Here is a 21,829-nt window from a genome sequence, read left to right as displayed (position 1 = left end):
TACTGTATGTCTTTGGTAAGTGCCAGAGTAAGAAGAGGTTTTAAAATAATTAGCGCTTGCTTACCGTTACCGCATGCCTTTGGTAAGCGCAGGAGTGAGAAGAGGTTTTAAAATAATTAGCGCATGCTTACCTTTACCGCATTCCCTTGGTAAGTGCCGGAGTGAGAAGAGGTTTTAAAATAATTAGCGCATGCTTACCTTTACCGCATGCCTTTGGTAAGTGCCGGAGTGAGAAGAGGTTTTAAATTAATTAGCGCCCCGGCGGCAATTCAAGGAAATTCGGTAATTGTAATCATCCTTCCAAGGCTCATTGTCGCCCTATGTCTCCCTCTAGTGTCCGCCACCGCCTTCTACAAAGCCCAGCCTGTCATCGAGTTCATGTGCGAGGTTCTGGACATCCGCAACATCGACGAGCAGCCTAAAACCCTCACCGACTCGCAAAGAGTCCGCTTCACCAAGGAGATCAAAGGTGGGGATGTTTTCCCGCCAGTAATGCAAATATGAGCGTTAACACAAGGGCGTCCATGAGCAGGCCTCAAGGTGGAGGTGACCCACTGCGGCCAGATGAAGAGGAAGTACCGCGTATGCAATGTCACCCGACGTCCTGCCAGCCACCAGACGTGAGTAGGGGGGACGCCACCTGCCCTCATGATGACACACACCTGAGGTCATTCTAGTGCTTGAGCTCATCTTTTTGTTTCTCGTCCGGGAAAAGAAGCAAACAATTTGGTACGCCTGCGTAGTCTGATGCAGGGGTGTCCAAACTTTTTCCCCTGACGCATGCATGCGGGGGACATTTTGAAATTTTCCATTATATATTTATATATATATATATGTATATATATATATATATATATATATATGTTTTTTTAACCTTTAGGGCTTTCTTTATGTTTGCTCCCCATGGACCCGCAGGTGTCTCTGTCATAAAAGTGTTAAAAATAAGTCATATATTATCTTTTTTTCCCCCAACTCCTAAATCTCAGATCTATTTGTCGATATAAAGTTGTAATTGTTGTGTTTTATTTTTATTTTTTATGGCAAACACAAAATTTGCAAAATTCATTCACCCCCAGCCAAAAAAAATGAATAAAAATTGTGAAGTAATGGGAGGTCAAAGTTTTAAAAACTTTTTAAAGCTTTTTTTAGTGTCCCACTCATAAAAGTGTTAAAAGTAAGTTATATACTATCTTTTTTCCCCCCAATTCCTAAAATCTCTAAATCAACTTAAGATCTATTTGTCGATATAAAGTTGTAATTGTTGTATGTTTAATGCCGTTTTTGTAAAACATGTATATTTTTTTTATGGCAAACACAAAATTTGCAATATTCATTCACCCCACCCAAAAAAAAAAAAAAAATACATTAATTAATTGGAGGTCAATAATTCATAACATTGATTTTGATTTATTATTATTTTTTTTAGCAATGAAAGTTGAAAAAACAAATCCCCAAAGTGTCCCACTCATAAATGTGTTAAAAATAAGTTATATATTATCTTTTTTTTTCCCAACTCCTAAATCTCAGATCTATTTGTCGATATAAAGTTGTAATTGTTGTATGTTTTATTTATTTTTTTATGGCAAACACAAAATTTGCAAAATTCATTCACCCCCAGCCAAAAAAAATAAATAAAAATTGGGAAGTAATGGGAGGTCAAAGTTTAAAAATCTTTTTAAAACTTTTTTTAAGTGTCCCACTCATAAAAGTGTTAAAAATAAATTATATGCTATCTTTTTTTTCCCCAATTCCTAAATCTCGAAATCAACTTCAGATCTATTTGTCGATATAAAATTGTAATTGTTGTATGTTTTATGCCGTTTTTGTAAAATATATATATATTCTTTTATGGCAAACACCAAACTTGCAATATTCATTCACCCCACCCCCCCCCCCCCCCCCAAAATAGATAAATACATTAATTAATTGGAGGTCAATAATTCATAACACTGATTTTAATTTATTATTATTTTTTTAGCAATGAAAGTTGAAAAAACAAATCCCCAAAGTGTCCCACTCATAAATGTGTTAAAAATAAGTTGTATACTACCTTTTTTCCCCCAATTCCTAAATCTCTAAATCAACTTCTGATCTATTTTTGGTTATAAAGTTGTAATTGTTGTATTTTATATGCCGTTTTTGTAAAAGAAAACTTTTTTTTTTTAATGCCAAATACACAAAATTTGCAAAATTCAATCCACCCCAGCCCAAAAAATTAATAAAAATTGAAATGTAATTGGAGGTCAATAATTCAGAACATTGATTTTGATTTATTATTATTTTTTTTAGCAATGAGAATTTAAAAAACTAATCTCAAAAGTGTCCCACTTATTTAAGTGTTAAAAATAAGTCATGCTATAAATTTTTTCCCAACGCTTAAATCTCGAACTCAACTTTAGATCTAATTGTCGATATAAAGTTGTAATTGTTGTATGTTTTATGCCGTTTTTGTAAAAAAAAAAAAAAGAGAAAAAAAAAAAAATATATATATGATTGGCAACACTAAATTGGCCCTAGTGTGTGAATGTGAGTGTGAATGTTGTCTGTCTATCTGTGTTGGCCCTGCGATGAGTTGGCGACTTGTCCAGGGTTTACCCCGCCTTCCGCCCGATTGTAGCTGAGATAGGCGCCAGCGCCCCCCGTGACCCCAAAAGGGAATAAGCGGTAGAAAATGGATGGATGGATATATATATATATTTTTTTTTTTTTTTTTTTTTTTTTATTTATTTATTTATTTTTTTATCTATTTTTTTTTATGGCAAACACAAAATTTGCAATATTCATTCACCCCACCCAAAAAAAAAATGTAAATTGTGAAGTAATTGGAGGTCAATAATTCATAACATTTATTTTGATTTATTATTATTTCTTTAGTAATGAAAGTTTAAAAAACAAATCCCCAAAGTGTCCCAGTCATAAAAGTGTTAAAAATAAGTTATATACTATTTTTTTTCCCACAATTCCTAAATCTCTAAATCAACTTCAGATCTATTTGTCCATATAAAGTTGTAATTGTTGTATGTTTTATGCCGTTTTTGTAAAATAGATATATTTTTTTATGGCAAACACAACATTTGCAATATTCATTCACCCCAACCAAAAAAAAATAAAAAGTGAAGTAATTGGAGGTCAATAATTCACAACATTGATTTTTATTTATTAATATTTTTTTAGCAATGAAAATTTTAAAAACTAAACCCTAAAGTGTCCCACTTATAAAAGTGTTCAAGATAAGTTATATATATATATTTTTCCCCCCAAATCCTAAATCTCTATATCAACTTTAGATCAATTTGTCAATATAAAGTTGTAATTGTAAGTTTTATGCCGTTATAGAGGGGAGGAGTATATTTACAGCTAGAATTTACCAAGTCAAGTATTTCATATGTATATATATATATGTGTATATATATATATATATATATATATATATATATATATATATATATATATATATATATATATATACATACATAAGAAATACTTGACTTTCAGTGAATTTTAGCTATAAATATGTATCATTTTATTTTATATATATATGTATATATATATACATATATATATATATATATATATATATATATATATATGTGTGTTTGTGTGTGTATATATATATGTGTGTGTGGGTATGTATATATATATATGTGTATATATATATATATATGTGTGTATATATATATGTGTGTGTATATATATGTGTGTGTATGTATATATATATGTGTATATATATATGTGTATATATATATATATATATATACACATATATATATATATATAAGAGAAATACTTGAATTCCAGTGTTCATTTATTTACACATATACACACACATAACACTCATCTACTCATTGTTGAGTCAAGGGTTGAATCGTCCATCCTTGTTCTATTCTCTGTCACTATTTTTCTAACCATATGCATGTACAGTAGATGGCAGTACTGTCCTGTTTCAGAGTGTCACAACATTGCTGTTTACGGCAATCGAACTGACTGCTGTTGTTGTGTGTTGTTACCACGCTGGGAGGACGTTAATGAAACTGCCTAACAATAAACCCACATAAGAAACCAAGAACTCGCCCTCGATCATTTTTACAGTTATAACGTCATTGGTCACACACGCTGTTTATATTGTGGGAAAGCGGACGTGAAAACAGGCTGTCGACACGTCACTCAGGTCCGCATGGAGCTGGAGGGGGCGTGGCCTCCAGCTCCGCCTGAATTTCGGGAGATTTTCGGGAGAAAATTTGTCCCGGGAGAATTTCGGGAATCCCGTAAAATCCGGGAGTGTTGGCAAGAATGCCAAGAACTGAGCTTGAAAAGCTGCATTTTGAATCCATCTATTGTATTGAATTTTTTCTTTCCTTTCCATGCCAGGTTTCCCCTCCAGCTTGAAAGTGGTCAGACAGTAGAATGTACTGTGGCTCAGTACTTCCAGCAGAAGTACAACCTGCAGCTCAAATACCGCCACCTGCCCTGTCTACAGGTGGGCCAGGAGCAGAAGCACACATATCTGCCCCTAGAGGTGAGGACAGGTACTACTTTTCACTGTCAACATGCAAGCGTGCACCCGTAACTTGTCTTTTGAAACCTTGCAGGTGTGTAACATCGTAGCGGGCCAAAGATGCATCAAGAAACTGACCGATAATCAGACGTCCACCATGATCAAAGCCACGGCTCGCTCGGCGCCCGACAGGCAGGAGGAGATCAGCAGGCTGGTGAGCGAATTAATTAACTCCACCACGCTCGTATTGTGACGTGGTTGCACCAGTGGTGGTCGTTGGCGGCCCGCAGACCCACTTTGGTTGGTCTGCCGAGTTACAATGTTGTTGGGGAAAAAACAATAGTGAAAGTGTAAGAAAAAAAGAGCCAAAAACGGGATGGTTATGAGAAAAAGCTGACATGACATGAACAATTCTCACCGTCGTGCGGGTTCCAAGGACCACCAAGGAAGGACATGACTTTGAGCAGTGTTGACTTTCTTTATTTTCTATTAAGTAAAGTCTTTTTCGGGTTTCTTTTCAGTCACCCGCGTCTTCTGCCTCTCGTTCTCCCTCTCGCTCTCTTCCGGGTTGCATGCGTTTCGTCTCGTTCCGTCGTTGTTTCTCCACCTCTCTCCCCGACGTTCACGGCTGCCGCCCTTTTAAACAGTGCGAGAGGATTCATTAATCCTATACAGGTGCGCAATCTCGATTGTGGCGTCGCCCCTCGCTCGCCATCCCCCCCTCCTCGCCGCCATCTTGGGCCTGGCTCCGGCGTGCCCTGCCTCTCTGTCGGCTCGGCCTCTCCACATTCAGGTACATTTTTGTAATTTTTTTTCTTGTTTTTAAACACTGACTTTTTGCAGTGAGCGTACATTGGAGAGAATAATTACTCTGAAATTCGGGAGTCTCCTGGCAAAATTGGGAGGGTTGGCAGGTGTGACGCTCTCAAGCGGCATTCATATAAAACTCGTGGGCCGCACTAACATTAAGTGTTTATATTAAGGTGCGGGCCGCGTGTCTGAGACCTTTGGTTTATACATAGCACAAAGCAAAATAAAAACTCTGTATGCAGTATTATTTCATTATAAATTTCAAAAGAGTTTTGGGGCTCCCATTGTTTTCTTTACTTTGTGAAATGGGTCCAAATGTGTCTTTGAGGTGTAAAGGTTGCCGACCCCTGCTCTAGTGACTCAAAGCGCTTTTACATAAGCGTCCCATGTCTCTCCAGATGAAGAACGCTAACTTCAACCTGGACCCGTACATCCAGGAGTTTGGCATCAAGGTGAAGGACGACATGGCCGAGGTGACGGGCAGAGTGCTCCCAGCCCCCATCCTGCAGTATGGAGGACGGGTAAATACCAACTGCTTGATTATTCCCGCCCTCCGCCAGCAGCATCGATTGATTGAGACTTGTATTAGTACAAACCCCGTTTCCATATGAGTTGGGAAATTGTGTTAGATGTAAATATAAACGGAATACAACGATTTGCAAATCATTTTCAACCCATATTCAGTTGAATATGCTACAAAGACAACATATTTGATGTTCAAACTGAGAAACATATTTTTTTTTGCAAATAATCATTAACTTTAGAATTTCATGGCTGCAACACGTGCCAAAGTAGTTGGGAAAGGGCATGTCCACCACTGTGTTACATCACCTTTTCTTTTGACAACACTCAATAAACGTTTGGGAACTGAGGAAACTAATTGTTGAAGCTTTGAAAGTGGAATTCTTTCCCATTCTTGTTTTATGTAGAGCTTCAGTCCTTCAACAGTCCGGGGTCTCCGCTGTCGTATTTTACGCTTCATAATGCGCCACACATTTTCAATGGGAGACAGGTTTGAACTGCAGGCGGGCCAGGAAAGTACCCGCACTCTTTTTTTTACGAAGCCACGCTGTTGTAACACGTGGCTTGGCATTGTCTTGCGGAAATAAGCAGGGGCGTCCATGGTAACGTTGCTTGGATGTTCTTTTTAGCATATTCAATAGCTTGAACCTTAAATCCTACTGAATAGCTCTTAATCTTCTTCCCTTTATGCGATTTCAAATTATTGAAATCAGCCTCCTCCATTTTGAAAATGATGACAGGTGAAGTGTCACTTGTGACGTGACGAGTTTGACCCGGCGGAAATTCTAGGCATATGCTAATTATTTTGCGAAATGAGTTTGACCCGGTGGAAATTCTAGATATGCGCTAATAAAAATAATATTTTGCGAAACGAGTTTGATCCGGTTGGGAAAGGTGGCAATAAATGCTGACAAAGTTGAGGAATGCTCATCAAACACTTATTTGGAACATCCCACAAGTGTGCAGGCTAATTAGGAACAGGTGGGTGCCATGATTGGATATAAAAACAGCTTCCCCAAAAATGCTCAGTCTTTCACAAGAAAGGATGGGGCGAGGTACACCCCTTTGTCCACAACTGCGTGAGCAAATAGTCAAACAGTTTAAGAACAACGTTTCTCAAAGTGCAGTTGCAAGAAATTTAGGGATTTCAACATCTACGCTCCATAATATCATCAAAAGGTCCAGAGAATCTGGAGAAATCACTCCACGTAAGCGGCAAGGCCGGAAACCAACATTGAATGACCGTGACCTTCGTTCCTTCGGACGGCACTGTATCAAAAACCAACATAAATCTCTAAAGGATATCACCACATGGGCTCAGGAACACTTTTGAAAACCACTGTCACTAAATACAGTTGGTCGCTACATCTGTAAGTGCAAGTTAAAGCTCTACTATGCAAAGCGAAAGCCATTTATCAACAACATCCAGAAACACCGCCGGCTTCTCTGGGCCCCAGATCATCTAAGATGGACTGTTGCAAAGTCGAAAAGTATTCTGTGGTCTGACGAATCCACATTTCAAATTGTTTTTGGAAATATTCCACGTTGTGTCATCCGGACCAAAGGGGAAGCGAACCATCCAGACTGTTATCGACGCAAAGTTCAAAAGCCAGCATCTGTGATGGTATGGGGGTGCATTAGTGCCCAAGGCATGGGTAACTTACACATCTGTGAAGGCACCATTAATGCTGAAAGGTACATAAATGTTTTGGAACAACATATGTTGCCATCTAATCGCCGTCTTTTTCATGGACGCCCCTGCTTATTTCAGCAAGACGATGCCAAGCCACATTCAGCACGTGTTACAACAGCGTGGATTCGTAAAAATTGAGTGCAGGTACTTTCTTGGCCCGCCTGCAGTCCAGACCTGTCTCCTATGGAAAATGTGTGGTGCATTATGAAGCGTAAAACACGACAGCGGAGACCCCGGACTGTTGAACGACTGAAGCTCTACATAAAACAGGAAAGGGAAAGAATTCCACTTTCAAAGCTTCAACAATTAGTGTCCTCAGTTCCCAAACGTTTATTGAGTGTTGTTAAAAGAAAATGTGATGTAACACAGTGGTGAACATGCCCTTTCCCAACTACTTTGGCACGTGTTGCAGCCATGAAATTCTAAAGTTAATGATTATTTGCAAAAAAAAATTTAAGTTTATGAGTTTGAACATCAAATATGTTGTCTTTGTAGCATATTCAACTGAATATGGGTTGAAAAGGATTTGCAAATCATTGTATTCCGTTTATATTTACATCTAACACAATTTCCCAACTCATATGGAAACAGGGTTTGTTGTAGCTTGCACAGTACAGTACATATTTGCTACAATTGACCACTAAATGGTAACACCCCAATAAGTTTTTCAACTTGTTTAAGTCGGGGTCCACGTTCATCAATTCATGGTAGGCAGTTAAAGTAAATCTGTTTTTGGGTTCTTGTCCCGGCCAAGCAGAACCGGGCCATAGCCACACCCAACCAGGGAGTGTGGGACATGAGGGGGAAGCAGTTCTACAACGGGATTGAGATCAAGGTGTGGGCCATCGCCTGCTTCGCCCCCCAGAAGCAATGCAGGGAGGAGGTGCTCAAGTAAGTTTGGAAGAGTTATTAATATTCACTCAGCATCCTACTTCTAAATATTCTTTGTCTCTAGTGGATGCCAAACATGTCAAACTGACACACTAATGCAGGGGTTTCCAAAGTGCGGCCCGGGGGCCATTTGCGGCCCGCAGCTAATCGTTTACCGGCCCTCCACACATGCTGCAAAAATGGCAAAATTGATAGTATTGCAAAAAAAAAAAAAACATTTAAAAAAAGTGGAATGAGGTGAAATCTAATGAGAAAAAGTGGCAATGTTGACAGGTAGTTTTTTTCTCCTTTTGTCTTTTTCTTTTTTTTCTATTGCTCCAAAAAAAAAAAAGACAAAAAAATCTATGTTATAATGAATTAATACTCAAAATTATCACTTTAGAATGTTTTTGGAAAAAATATTGTATATGTTGTGTGGTTGCCATATAAAAACATCAAAGTTTTGAACAAAAAGCATAAAACAAACGAAATAATAGTTCAAACTTAAAATCGACAGATATATCGGAAGTTGATCTGGAAATTTAAGTGTTAAAAGTAAAAAAAAACCTAATAAAAATGTATCACTTTATGAGTGGGGAACCTTTCGGATCTCAAATATATTTAGTAGGATTTTATTTAACTTTTCACTGTGATTACTTAAAAATATTAAATAATTAAAATCAATGGTGTCCTGCATTATTGATCTTTTAGGGCTTTAATTGCTAAATAAAGGAACTCTCCTGAAGGAATCAATAAAATACTATCTATATATCTAAATAATTTCAGTTTTACTATAAAAAATAAAGTTGTCTTTGACAGAAAAGGCATAAAACCTTATTTGTTTTACTTTATATCAACCTTGAGTTGATAGAAAGATTTACTGTAAGCATTAAATATCCATCCATCCATTTTCTACCGCTTATTCCCTTTCGGGGTCACGGGGGGTGCTGGCGCCTATCTCAGCTACAATCGGGCGGAAGGCGGGGTACACCCTGGACAAGTCGCCACCTCATCACAGGGCCAACACAGATAGACAGACAACATTCACACCATTAAATAAATAAATAAATAATAATTTGACTTAATTTTAGCATTTTAGTGACTGAGACCCTCTATGCTCCCCAGGAGCCCTAAGGATAAAAAAAAATCCATATATTTTGTTATGATTTGAAAATGAAAAATATCCAAATGGCCCCCGCATGCTTAAATTTTTCCGTGTGCGGGCCTCTGTGGAAAAAGTTTGGACACCCCTTGCTATGAAATGCTCTCACTCGGCAGAGCTGGTAATTAAAAAAGAGGAAATTTATTTTTCATAAGCCCAACTTTAATTGACTGATTTCGCCTGGTCAACATTCCACTCTACAAAGTAAGTACAAGTATGCTGTATACTCGAGGCTCCAATGTCGGTATTGTATCGGAAGTGAAGAAATGTCGAAAATATTGACACGGTTCACGTGTCAATATTTTCGACATTTCTTCACTTCCGATACAATACCGACATTGGAGCCTCGAGTATACAGCATACTTGTATTACTTTGTCGCGTGGAATGTTGACCCAGGGAAATCAGTCAAACAGTTGGTATGAAAATCACTTTCCTCTTTATTATTAACAGTCTGGAGTGGATTTACAGCAAGGGTGTCCAAACTTTTTCCACAGAGGGCCGCACACCGAAAAATGTAAGCATGCGGGGGCCATTTGGATATTTTAAATCTTCAAACCATAACAAAATATATGGATTTTTTTTTTAATCCTTAGGGCTCCTGGGGAGCATAGAGGGTCTCAGTCACTAAAACGTTAAAAATAAGTCCAATTATTATTACTATTTTTTATTTAATGCTTACAGTAAATCTCTATATCAACTTCAGGTTGATATAAAGTAAAACAAATAAGGTTTTATGCCTTTTCTGTCAAAGACAACTTTGTTTTTTTATAGTAAAACTGAAATATGCAGTATTTAGATAGATAGATAGTACTTTATTGATTCCTTCAGGAGAGTTCCTTTATTTAGCAATTAAAGCCCTCAAAGATCAATAATGCAGGACACTATTGATTTTAATTATTTAATATTTTGGAGTAATCACAGTGAAAAGTTAAATAAAATCCTACTAAATATATTTGAGATCCGAAAGGTTCCCCACTCAAAGTGATGCATTTTTATTAGTTTTTAAAAAAAACTTTTAACACTTAAATTACCAGCTCAACTTCCGATATATCTGTCGATTTTAAGTTTGAACTATTATTTTGTTTATTTTATGCTCTTTTGTCAAAACTTTGATGTTTTTATATGGCAACTACACAACATATGCAATATTTTTTCCACATAAAACATTTTAAGGTGCTGATTTTTAAGTAATAATTCATTATAAGACAAAAGGAACAAAAAAAAACTGCCTGCATGGCAGCTTTGTGTCAACATTGCCACTTTTTCTCATTAGATTTCACCTCATTCCACTATTTTTCAATGTTTTTATTTTTTTATTTTTGCAATACTATCAATTTTGCAATTTTTGCAGGATGTGTGGCGGGCCGAAAAACAATAGCTGCGGGCCGCACTTTGGACACCCCTGATGTAGTACATTTACGTCATATTTAAAAAAAAAAGTGATATTCTATTTGCACAGATTACTTTTTAAATCAGTTATTTTTTTTCTATTAGATGTATTTTAACTTGAGTAAATGTTTTCAGAGCTGTACTCGAGTAAAACTTCATTATTTTAGTGACGATGTCCAAATTTGTTCCCCTTCAATCGAAACTTTATTGAAAATAATTTTCTCACGCGGAGACAAAATATGGTGGAAAATTTTAAGAATTTAATAATCGTTTTCCCTTTCCATTTCCGACCACACAAAACTGTTTAAACTCATCTTTGCAGCGTTTAAGTTGAGTAAGACAAACACACTTTTCGGCAAAACTTGAGGAACTTTGTAGAAAAAAAACAAAAGTTTTGATCAATTTACGATGGCGCCAGCGCCCCCAAGACCCCAAAGGGAATAAGCGGTAGAAAAATGAATGGATGGATGGGACAACAAATGCAATATTTTTTCCACATAAAACATTTTAAAGTGATAATTTTTAAGTAATAATTCACATTTTTTTTGTCCTTTTTTTTTTTTGAGCAATTGAAAAAACAGAAAATAAAGACAAAAGGAACAAAAAAACTGCCTGCATGGCAGCTTTGTGTCAACATTGCCACTTTTCCTCATTAGATTTCACCTCATTCCACTTTTTTTCAATGTTTTTTTTTAAAGTTTTTGCAATACAATCAATTTTGCAATTTTTGCAGAATGTGTGGCGGGCCGAAAAACAATTAGCTGCGGGCCGCACTTTGGACACCCCTGATGTAGTACATGTACGTCATATTTTTTAAAAAAAGTGATATTCTATTTATAAAGATTAATTTTTGAATCAGTTATTTTTTTTCTTTTAGATGTATTTTAACTCGAGTAAATGTTTTCAGAGTTGTACTCGAGTAAAACTTCATTATTTTAGTGACGATGTCCAAATTCGTTCCCCTTCAATCGAAACATTATTGAAAATAATTTTCTCACGCCGACAAAAATTTGGTGGAAAATTTTAAGAATTTAATAATCGTTTTCGCTTTCCATTTCCGACCACACAAAACTGTTTAAACTCATCTTTGCAGCGTTTAAGTTGAGTAAGACAAACATACTTTTCGGTAAAACTTGAGGAACTTTGTAGAAAAAAACTAAAAGTTTTGATCAATTTACGATGGCGCCAGCGCCCCCGTGAGCCCAAAGGGAATAAGCGGTAGAAAATGGATGGATGGGACAACAAATGCAATATTTTTTCCACATAAAACATTTTAAAGTGATAATTTTTAAGTAATAATTCATATTTTTTTGTCCTTTTTTTTCTTTTTGAGCAATGGAAAAAACAGAAAATAAAGACACAAGGAACAAAAACTCTGCCTGCATGGCAGCTTTGTGTCAACATTGCCACTTTTCCTCATTAGCTTTCACCTCATTCCACTATTTTTTAAATGTTTTTTTTAATTTTTGCAATAATATACATTTTTTAAATTTTTGCAGAATGTGTGGCGGGCCGAAAAACAATTAGCTGCGGGCCGCAAATGGCCCCCGGGCCGCACTTTGGACACCCCTGATGTAGTACATTTACATCATATTTAAAAAAAAAAAAAGTGATATACTATTTATACAGATTTATTTTTTAATCAGTTATTTTTTTTCCTTAGATGTATTTTAACTTGAGTAAATGTTTTCAGAGCTGTACTCGAGTAAGACTTCATTATTTTAGTGACGATGTCCAAATTTGTTCCCCTTCAATCGAAACTTTATTGAATATAATTTTCTAACGTGGAGAAAAAATATGGTGGAAAATTTTAAGAATTTAATAATCGTTTTCTCTTTCCATTTTCTACCACACAAAACTGTTTAAACTCATCTTTGCAGCGTTTAAGTTAAGTAAGACAAACACACTTTTCGGTAAAACTTGAGGAACTTTGTAGAAAAAAACTAAAAGTTTTGATCAATTTACGATGGCACCAGCGCCCCCGCGAGCCCAAAGGGAATAAGCGGTAGAAAATGGATGGATGGATGGATGGGACAACAAATGCAATATTTTTTCCACATAAAACATTTTAAAGTGATAATTTTTAAGTAATAATTCATATTTTTTTGTCCTTTTTTTTTTTTGAGCAATGGAAAAAACAGAAAATAAAGACAAAAGGAACAAAAAAACTGCCTGCATGGCAGCTTTGTGTCAACATTGCCCCGTTTCCTCATTAGATTTTACCTCATTCCACTTTTTTTTAAATGTTTTTTTAAATTTTTGCAATAATATACATTTTTAAATTTTTGCAGAATGTGTGGCGGGCCGGTAAACGATTAGCTGCGGGCCGCAAATGGCCCCCGGGCCGCACTTTGGACACCCCTGATGTAGTACATTTACGTCAAGAATTTAATAATCGTTTTCTCTTTCCATTTTCGACCACACAAAACTGTTTAAACTCATCTTTGCAGCGTTTAAGTTAAGTAAGACAAACACACTTTTCGGTAAAACTTGAGGAACTTTGTAGAAAAAAACAAAAAGTTTTGATCAATTTACGATGGCGCCAAAGGGAATAAGCGGTAGAAAATGGATGGATGGATGGGACAACAAATGCAATATTTTTTCCACATAAAACATTTTAAAGTGATAATTTTTAAGTAATAATTCATATTTTTTTTGTCCTTTTTTTTTTGAGCAATGGAAAAAACAGAAAATAAAGACAAAAGGAACAAAAAAACTGCCTGCATGGCAGCTTTGTGTCAACATTGCCACTTTTTCTCATTAGATTTCACCTCATTCCACTTTTTTTCAATGTTTTTTTTTTTAATTTTTGCTATACTATCAATTTTGCAATTTTTGCAGAATGTGTGGCGGGCCGGTAAACGATTAGCTGCGGGCCGCACCTTGGACACCCCTGATGTAGTACATCTACGTCATATTTTTAAAATAAAAGTGATATTCTATTTACACAGATTAATTTTTAAATCAGTTATTTTTTTTCTTTTAGATGTATTTTAACTCGAGTAAATGTTTTCAGAGCTGTACCCGAGTAAAACGTCATTATTTTAGTGACGATGTCCAAATTTGTTCCCCTTCAATCGAAACTTTATTGAAAATAATTTTCTCACGCCGACAAAAATATGGTGGAAAATTTTAAGAATTTAATAATCGTTTTCTCTTTCCATTTTCAACCACACAAAATTGTTTAAACTCATCTTTGCAGCGTTTAAGTTAAGTAAGATGAACACACTTTTCGGTAAAACTTGAGGAACTTTGTAGAAAAAAAACAAAACGTTTTGATTAATTTACGATGGCGCCAGCGCCCCCGCGACCCCAAAGGGAATAAGCGGTAAAAAATGGATGGATGGGACAACAAATGCAATATTTTTTCCATATAAAACATTTTAAAGTGATAATTTTAAGTAATAATTCATATTTTTTTGTCCTTTTTTTTTTTTGAGCAATGGAAAAAACATTGCCACTTTTCCTCATTAGATTTCACCTCATTCCACTTTTTTTTAAAATGTTTTTTTAAATTTTTGCCTATCCATTTTTCTACCGCTTATTCCCTTTCGGGCTCGCGGGGGTGCGCTGGTGCCTATCTCAGCTACAATCGGGCGGAAGGCGGGGTACACCCTGGACAAGTCGCCACCTCATCGCAGGGCCAACACAGATAGACAGACAACATTCACACTCACATTCACACACTAGGGCCAATTTTAGTGTTGCCAATCAACCTATCCCCAGGTGCATGTTTTTGGAAGTGGGAGGAAGCCGGAGTACCCGGAGGGAACCCACGCATTCACGGGGAGAACATGCAAACTCCACACAGAAAGATCCCGAGCCTGGATTTGAACCCAGGACTGCAGGACCTTCGTATTGTGAGGCAGACGCACTAACCTCTCTGCCACCGTGAAGAAAATCAAGACAAAAGGAACAAAAAAACTGCCTGCATGGCAGCTTTGTGTCAACATTTCCACTTTTCCTCATTAGATTTCACCTCATTCCGCTTTTTTTTTAAATGTTTCTTTTATTTTTGCAATTCTATCAATTTTGCAATTTTCGCAGAATGTGTGGCGGGCCGGTAAACAATTAGCTGCGGGCCGCAAATGGCCCCCGGGCCGCACTTTGGACACTCCTGACTTACTGACTTCATTTAGGACCAAAACCCTTTAAAACTAGTAAAACACTCTAACATAAAATCTGCTTGGTGAGAAAAATTATCTTATCAGACTGAAAATAAGCAAGTATCTCCCTTATAGGAGATATTAAATCTTACTTAAAATTCAGTTTTTGCTGTGTGAAAACTTCACTGCTTGTGGCTTTTGTAGCTTCTGGCTTTTTGCGCTTGGCAACATTGTTAATCCCCACATGGTTTCTTCTCAGGAACTTCACAGACCAGCTCCGTAAGATCTCCAAGGACGCCGGCATGCCCATCCAGGGCCAGCCGTGCTTCTGCAAGTACGCCCAGGGGGCGGACAGCGTGGAGCCCATGTTCAGACACCTGAAGAACACCTACTCGGGCCTGCAGCTCATCATCGTCATCCTGCCGGGGAAAACCCCCGTCTACGGTTGGAGACGTCCCTCCCGCCAAGTAGCCATGGCGACCTGCGCTTGTCTGATGGTGTGATTCGTGCATTTGTAGCGGAGGTGAAGCGCGTGGGCGACACTCTGCTGGGCATGGCCACGCAATGCGTCCAGGTGAAGAACGTGGTGAAGACGTCGCCTCAGACCCTCTCCAACCTCTGCCTCAAGATCAACGTGAAGCTGGGAGGCATCAACAACATCCTGGTGCCTCACCAACGGTACGCCGTCCTCGCCCTCAGGCGCTGTCAAGCACTGTGATGTCTGACCTGCACTTCCTGCTCCCCGCCTCAGGTCAGCAGTGTTCCAGCAGCCAGTTATCTTCCTGGGAGCGGATGTCACGCACCCGCCTGCTGGAGATGGCAAGAAGCCTTCCATCACTGCTGTGAGTCGCAAAGACAACACAGAAATTAAATCTATATTAATTATTGTCAGGTTCAAACACCGATGACATCTACAAACCCCGTTTCCATATGAGTTGGGAAATTGTGTTAGATGTAAATATAAACGGAATACAATGATTTGCAAATCCTTTTCAACCCATATTCAGTTGAATGCACTACAAAGACAACATATTTGATGTTCAAACTCATAAACGTTATGTTCTTTTGCAGATAATAATTAACTTCGAATTTCATGGCTGCAACACGTGCCAAAGTAGTTGGGAAAGGACATGTTCACCACTGTGTTACATCACCTTTTCTTTTAACAACGTTTGGGAACTGAGGAAACTAATTGTTGAAGCTTTGAAAGTGGAATTCTTCCCCATTCTTGTTTTATGTAGAGCTTCAGTCTTTCAACAGTACCGGGTCTCCGTTGTCGTATTTTACGCTTCATAATGCGCCACACATTTTCCATGGGAGACAGGTCTGGACTGCAGGCGGGCCAGGAAAGTACCCGCACTCTTTTACTACGAAACCACGCTGTTGTAACACGTGGCTTGGCATTGTCTTGCTGAAATAAGCAGGGGCGTCCATGATAACGTTGCTTGGATGACAACATATGTTGTTCCAAAACCTGTATGGACCATTCAAGATAAATGGTACCTTCACAAGTAAGTTACCCATGCCTTGGGCACTAATACACCCCCATACCACCACAGATGCTTGCTTTTGAACTTTGTGCCTATAACAATCCGAATGGTTATTTTCCTCTTTGTTCCAGAGGACAGCACGTCCTCTGTTTCCAAATATAATTAGAAATTTGGACTCGTCAGACCACAGAACACCTTTCCACTTTGCATCAGTCCATCTTAGATGATCTCGGGCCCAGCTAAGCCGGCGGGGTTTTAGGATATTGTTGATAAAAGGGTTTGGCTTTGCATAGCAGAGTTTTAACTTGCACTTACAGATGTAGAGACCAACTGTAGTTACTGACAATGGTTTTAAGAAGTGTTCCTGAGCCCACGTGGTGATATCCTTTACACACTGATGTGGGTTTTTGATGCAGTACCGCCTGAGGGAGCAAATGTCTGTGATATCATCGCTTACGTGCAGTGATTTCTCCAGATTATTTGAATTTTTTGATGATTTTACGGACCGTAGATGGTAAAATCCCTAAATTCCTTGCAATAGCTCGTTGAGAAATGTTGTTCTTAAACTGTTCGACAATTTGCTTACAAAGTGGTGACCCTCGCCCCATCTTTGTTTGTGAATGGAAGCTGCTTTTAGACCCAATCATGGCACCCACCTGTTCCCAATTAGCCTGCACACCTGTGGGATGTTCCATATAAGTGTTTGATGAGCATTCCTCAACTTTATCAGTATTTATTGCCAACTTTCCCAACTTCTTTGTCATGTGTTGCTGGCATCAAATTCTAAAGTTAATGATTATTTGCACAAAAAAATGTTTTATCAGTTTGAAGATCAAATATGTTGTCTTTGTAGCATATTCAACTGAATATGGGTTGAAAAAGATTTGCAAATCATTGTATTCTGTTTATATTTACATCTAACACAATTTCCCAACTCATATGGAAACGGGGTTTGTAGATAAAAAAAAAGAAAGACGTGTGTTCTGGATTGTGAGCGACAGGCAAAATCCCCCAAAAGTGCAGTTTACCTTTTAAGTATAAGTTATGAAAGGTTAAAAACGGTACAAAGTTGCCTGCTCCAATATACGTGTGGTTTAGACTTCCCTTCACAATAGACCAGGTTGAAACAAATGTGAGTAAAAACAAAGACATTTGGAAGCAGGAAGGTGCCGGTGAAAGCAAAATAAAAGGTTTGTCACTGAGTCACGCTGCAAAGTGAGATGACGTCAGCCCTCGGCTGCCGGTGACCTCAGCTCAACTGCGGTGTTGCCTAGCGATGATGACAGATGGTTGAATCAGACGAGAAGCGGGCGGGGAGAGTGAACTGTCGTTAACGTCTCCGCTCAGAGAATTCCTGTCAAAAAAGAACCACAAAAAAAAAAAACGGTGACTCTGATGTCGTCAGTTTGATGAGAAGAACATCCGTCATTGTTGTCGTGCCTGCCGCCACTTCCCTTCTGGGCCACTGGGGGGTGCTGACGTGTGCTCTCTGTTGTGTGCCCAGGTGGTGGGCAGCATGGACGCCCACCCCAGCAGGTACTGTGCCACCGTGCGAGTCCAGCGACCCAGGCAGGAGATCATTGAAGACCTCTCCTACATGGTGCGGGAGCTGCTCATTCAGTTCTACAAGTCCACCCGCTTCAAGCCCACCAGGATCATTTTCTACAGGGACGGCGTTCCAGAGGGGCAGTTGCCACAGGTAGACCACCATACACGGGTGCCACATGTAGACCACCATACACAGTTGCCACATGTAGACCACCACACACAGTTGCCACAGGTAGACCACCATACACAGTTGCCACAGGTAGACCACCATACACAGTTGCCACAGGTAGACCACCATACACAGTTGCCACATGTAGACCACCATACACAGTTGCCACATGTAGACCACCATACACAGTTGCCACATGTAGACCACCATACACAGTTGCCACAGGTAGACCACCATACACAGTTCCCACATGTAGACCACCATACACAGTTGCCACATGTAGACCACCACACACAGTTGCCACAGGTAGACCACCATACACAGTTGCCACATGTAGACCACCATACACAGTTGCCACATGTAGACCACCATACACAGTTGCCACAGGTAGACCACCATACACAGTTGCCACAGGTAGACCACCATACACAGTTGCCACATGTAGACCACCATACACAGTTGCCACATGTAGACCACCATACACAGTTGCCACATGTAGACCACCATACACAGTTGCCACATGTAGACCACCACACACAGTTGCCACAGGTAGGCCACCATACACAGTTGCCACATGTAGACCACCATACACAGTTGCCACATGTAGACCACCATACACAGTTGCCACATGTAGACCACCACACACAGTTGCCACAGGTAGACCACCATACACAGTTGCCACAGGTAGACCACCATACACAGTTGCCACATGTAGACCACCATACACAGTTGCCACATGTAGACCACCATACACAGTTGCCACATGTAGACCACCATACACAGTTGCCACATGTAGACCACCATACACAGTTGCCACATGTAGACCACCATACACAGTTGCCACATGTAGACCACCATACACAGTTGCCACATGTAGACCACCATAAACAGTTGCCACATGTAGACCACCATACACAGTTGCCACATGTAGACCACCATACACAGTTGCCACATGTAGACCACCATACACAGTTGCCACATGTAGACCACCATACACAGTTCCCACATGTAGACCACCATACACAGTTGCCACATGTAGACCACCATAAACAGTTGCCACATGTAGACCACCATACACAGTTGCCACATGTAGACCACCATACACAGTTGCCACATGTAGACCACCATACACAGTTGCCACATGTAGACCACCATACACAGTTCCCACATGTAGACCACCATACACAGTTCCCACATGTAGACCACCATACACAGTTGCCACATGTAGACCACCACACACAGTTGCCACATGTAGACCACCATACACAGTTGCCACAGGTAGACCACCATACACAGTTGCCACAGGTAGACCACCATACACAGTTGCCACATGTAGACCACCATACACAGTTGCCACAGGTAGACCACCATATACAGTTGCCACAGGTAGACCACCATACACAGTTGCCACAGGTAGACCACCATACACAGTTGCCACAGGTAGACCACCATACACAGTTGCCACAGGTAGACCACCATACACAGTTGCCACAGGTAGACCACCATACACTGTTGCCACAGGTAGACCACCACACACAGTTCCCACATGTAGACCACCATACACAGCTGCCACATGTAGACCACCATACACAGTTGCCACAGGTAGACCACCATACACAGTTGCCACAGGTAGACCACCATACACAGTTGCCACAGGTAGACCACCATATACAGTTGCCACAGGTAGACCACCATACACAGTTGCCACAGGTAGACCACCATACACAGTTGCCACAGGTAGACCACCATACACAGTTGCCACAGGTAGACCACCATACACTGTTGCCACAGGTAGACCACCACACACAGTTCCCACATGTAGACCACCATACACAGCTGCCACATGTAGACCACCATACACAGTTGCCACAGGTAGACCACCATACACAGTTGCCACAGGTAGACCACCATACACAGTTGCCACAGGTAGACCACCATATACAGTTGCCACAGGTAGACCACCATACACAGTTGCCACAGGTAGACCACCATACACAGTTGCCACAGGTAGACCACCATACACAGTTGCCACAGGTAGACCACCATACACTGTTGCCACAGGTAGACCACCACACACAGTTCCCACATGTAGACCACCATACACAGCTGCCACATGTAGACCACCATACACAGTTGCCACAGGTAGACCACCATACACAGTTGCCACAGGTAGACCACCATACACAGTTGCCACATGTAGACCACCATACACAGTTGCCACATGTAGACCACCATACACAGTTGCCACATGTAGACCACCATACACAGTTCCCACATGTAGACCACCATACACAGTTGCCACATGTAGACCACCATACACAGTTCCCACATGTAGACCACCATACACAGTTCCCACATGTAGACCACCATACACAGTTGCCACATGTAGACCACCATACACAGTTCCCACATGTAGACCACCATACACAGTTGCCACATGTAGACCACCATACACAGTTCCCACATGTAGACCACCATACACAGTTGCCACATGTAGACCACCACACACAGTTGCCACATGTAGACCACCATACACAGTTGCCACAGGTAGACCACCATACACAGTTGCCACAGGTAGACCACCATACACAGTTGCCACATGTAGACCACCATACACAGTTGCCACAGGTAGACCACCATATACAGTTGCCACAGGTAGACCACCATACACAGTTGCCACAGGTAGACCACCATACACAGTTGCCACAGGTAGACCACCATACACAGTTGCCACAGGTAGACCACCATACACAGTTGCCACAGGTAGACCACCATACACTGTTGCCACAGGTAGACCACCACACACAGTTCCCACATGTAGACCACCATACACAGCTGCCACATGTAGACCACCATACACAGTTGCCACAGGTAGACCACCATACACAGTTGCCACAGGTAGACCACCATACACAGTTGCCACATGTAGACCACCATACACAGTTGCCACATGTAGACCACCATACACAGTTGCCACATGTAGACCACCATACACAGTTCCCACATGTAGACCACCATACACAGTTGCCACATCTAGACCACCATACACAGTTGCCACAGGTAGACCACCATGCACAGTTGCCACAGGTAGACCACCATACACAGTTGCCACAGGTAGACCACCATACACAGTTGCCACAGGTAGACCACCATACACAGTTGCCACATGTAGACCACCATACACAGTTGCCACAGGTAGACCACCATACACAGTTGCCACAGGTAGACCACCATACACAGTTGCCACATGTAGACCACCACACACAGTTGCCACATGTAGACCACCATACACAGTTGCCACATGTAGACCACCATACACAGCTGCCACAGGTAGACCACCATACACAGTTACCACATGTAGACCACCATAGACTCCCCTGGAATGAGCAGGAATAACACTGCTGACTTCATTATTAGGCAAAAATGTGACTTTCACGCCAACATTTTAAAGTGCAAGTGGAGATAAATAAAGCTGCTAACCACTGCTGATAGCGCCAAGGCAACTACTGCCACCTTGTGGAGGTCATTTGAAACCACAGCTGTTTCCGCCAATGAGGGTTGCGCAATGTACACA

At 40.0% G+C, this 21,829-nt stretch overlaps 1 protein-coding gene across 2 annotated transcripts in view; it reads left to right on the top strand.

The window, feature by feature from the left end:
• Window positions 1-21,829, top strand: part of ago1 (argonaute RISC component 1) — a 79,214-nt gene that overhangs the window by 39,345 nt on the left and 18,040 nt on the right. The window contains exons 6-15 of one of the 2 annotated variants that reach the window (XM_061915163.1): window positions 335-469; window positions 533-620; window positions 4,369-4,516; window positions 4,590-4,709; window positions 5,704-5,826; window positions 8,278-8,411; window positions 15,308-15,492; window positions 15,567-15,726; window positions 15,800-15,890; window positions 18,043-18,237. In XM_061915163.1, the coding sequence (XP_061771147.1) occupies window positions 335-469; window positions 533-620; window positions 4,369-4,516; window positions 4,590-4,709; window positions 5,704-5,826; window positions 8,278-8,411; window positions 15,308-15,492; window positions 15,567-15,726; window positions 15,800-15,890; window positions 18,043-18,237 (1,379 nt within the window). Of the gene's footprint in view, window positions 1-334; window positions 470-532; window positions 621-4,368; window positions 4,517-4,589; window positions 4,710-5,703; window positions 5,827-8,274; window positions 8,412-15,307; window positions 15,493-15,566; window positions 15,727-15,799; window positions 15,891-18,042; window positions 18,238-21,829 lie in introns of both variants that reach the window. The other variant, XM_061915162.1, reaches the window with a different exon arrangement.

This window comes from Nerophis ophidion, linkage group LG11 (genome assembly GCF_033978795.1).
Source record: "Nerophis ophidion isolate RoL-2023_Sa linkage group LG11, RoL_Noph_v1.0, whole genome shotgun sequence".
Classification (NCBI taxonomy): domain Eukaryota; kingdom Metazoa; phylum Chordata; class Actinopteri; order Syngnathiformes; family Syngnathidae; genus Nerophis; species Nerophis ophidion.
Note: the sequence above shows the minus strand (reverse complement) of the source record. Positions and strands in the feature narration are given on the sequence as shown.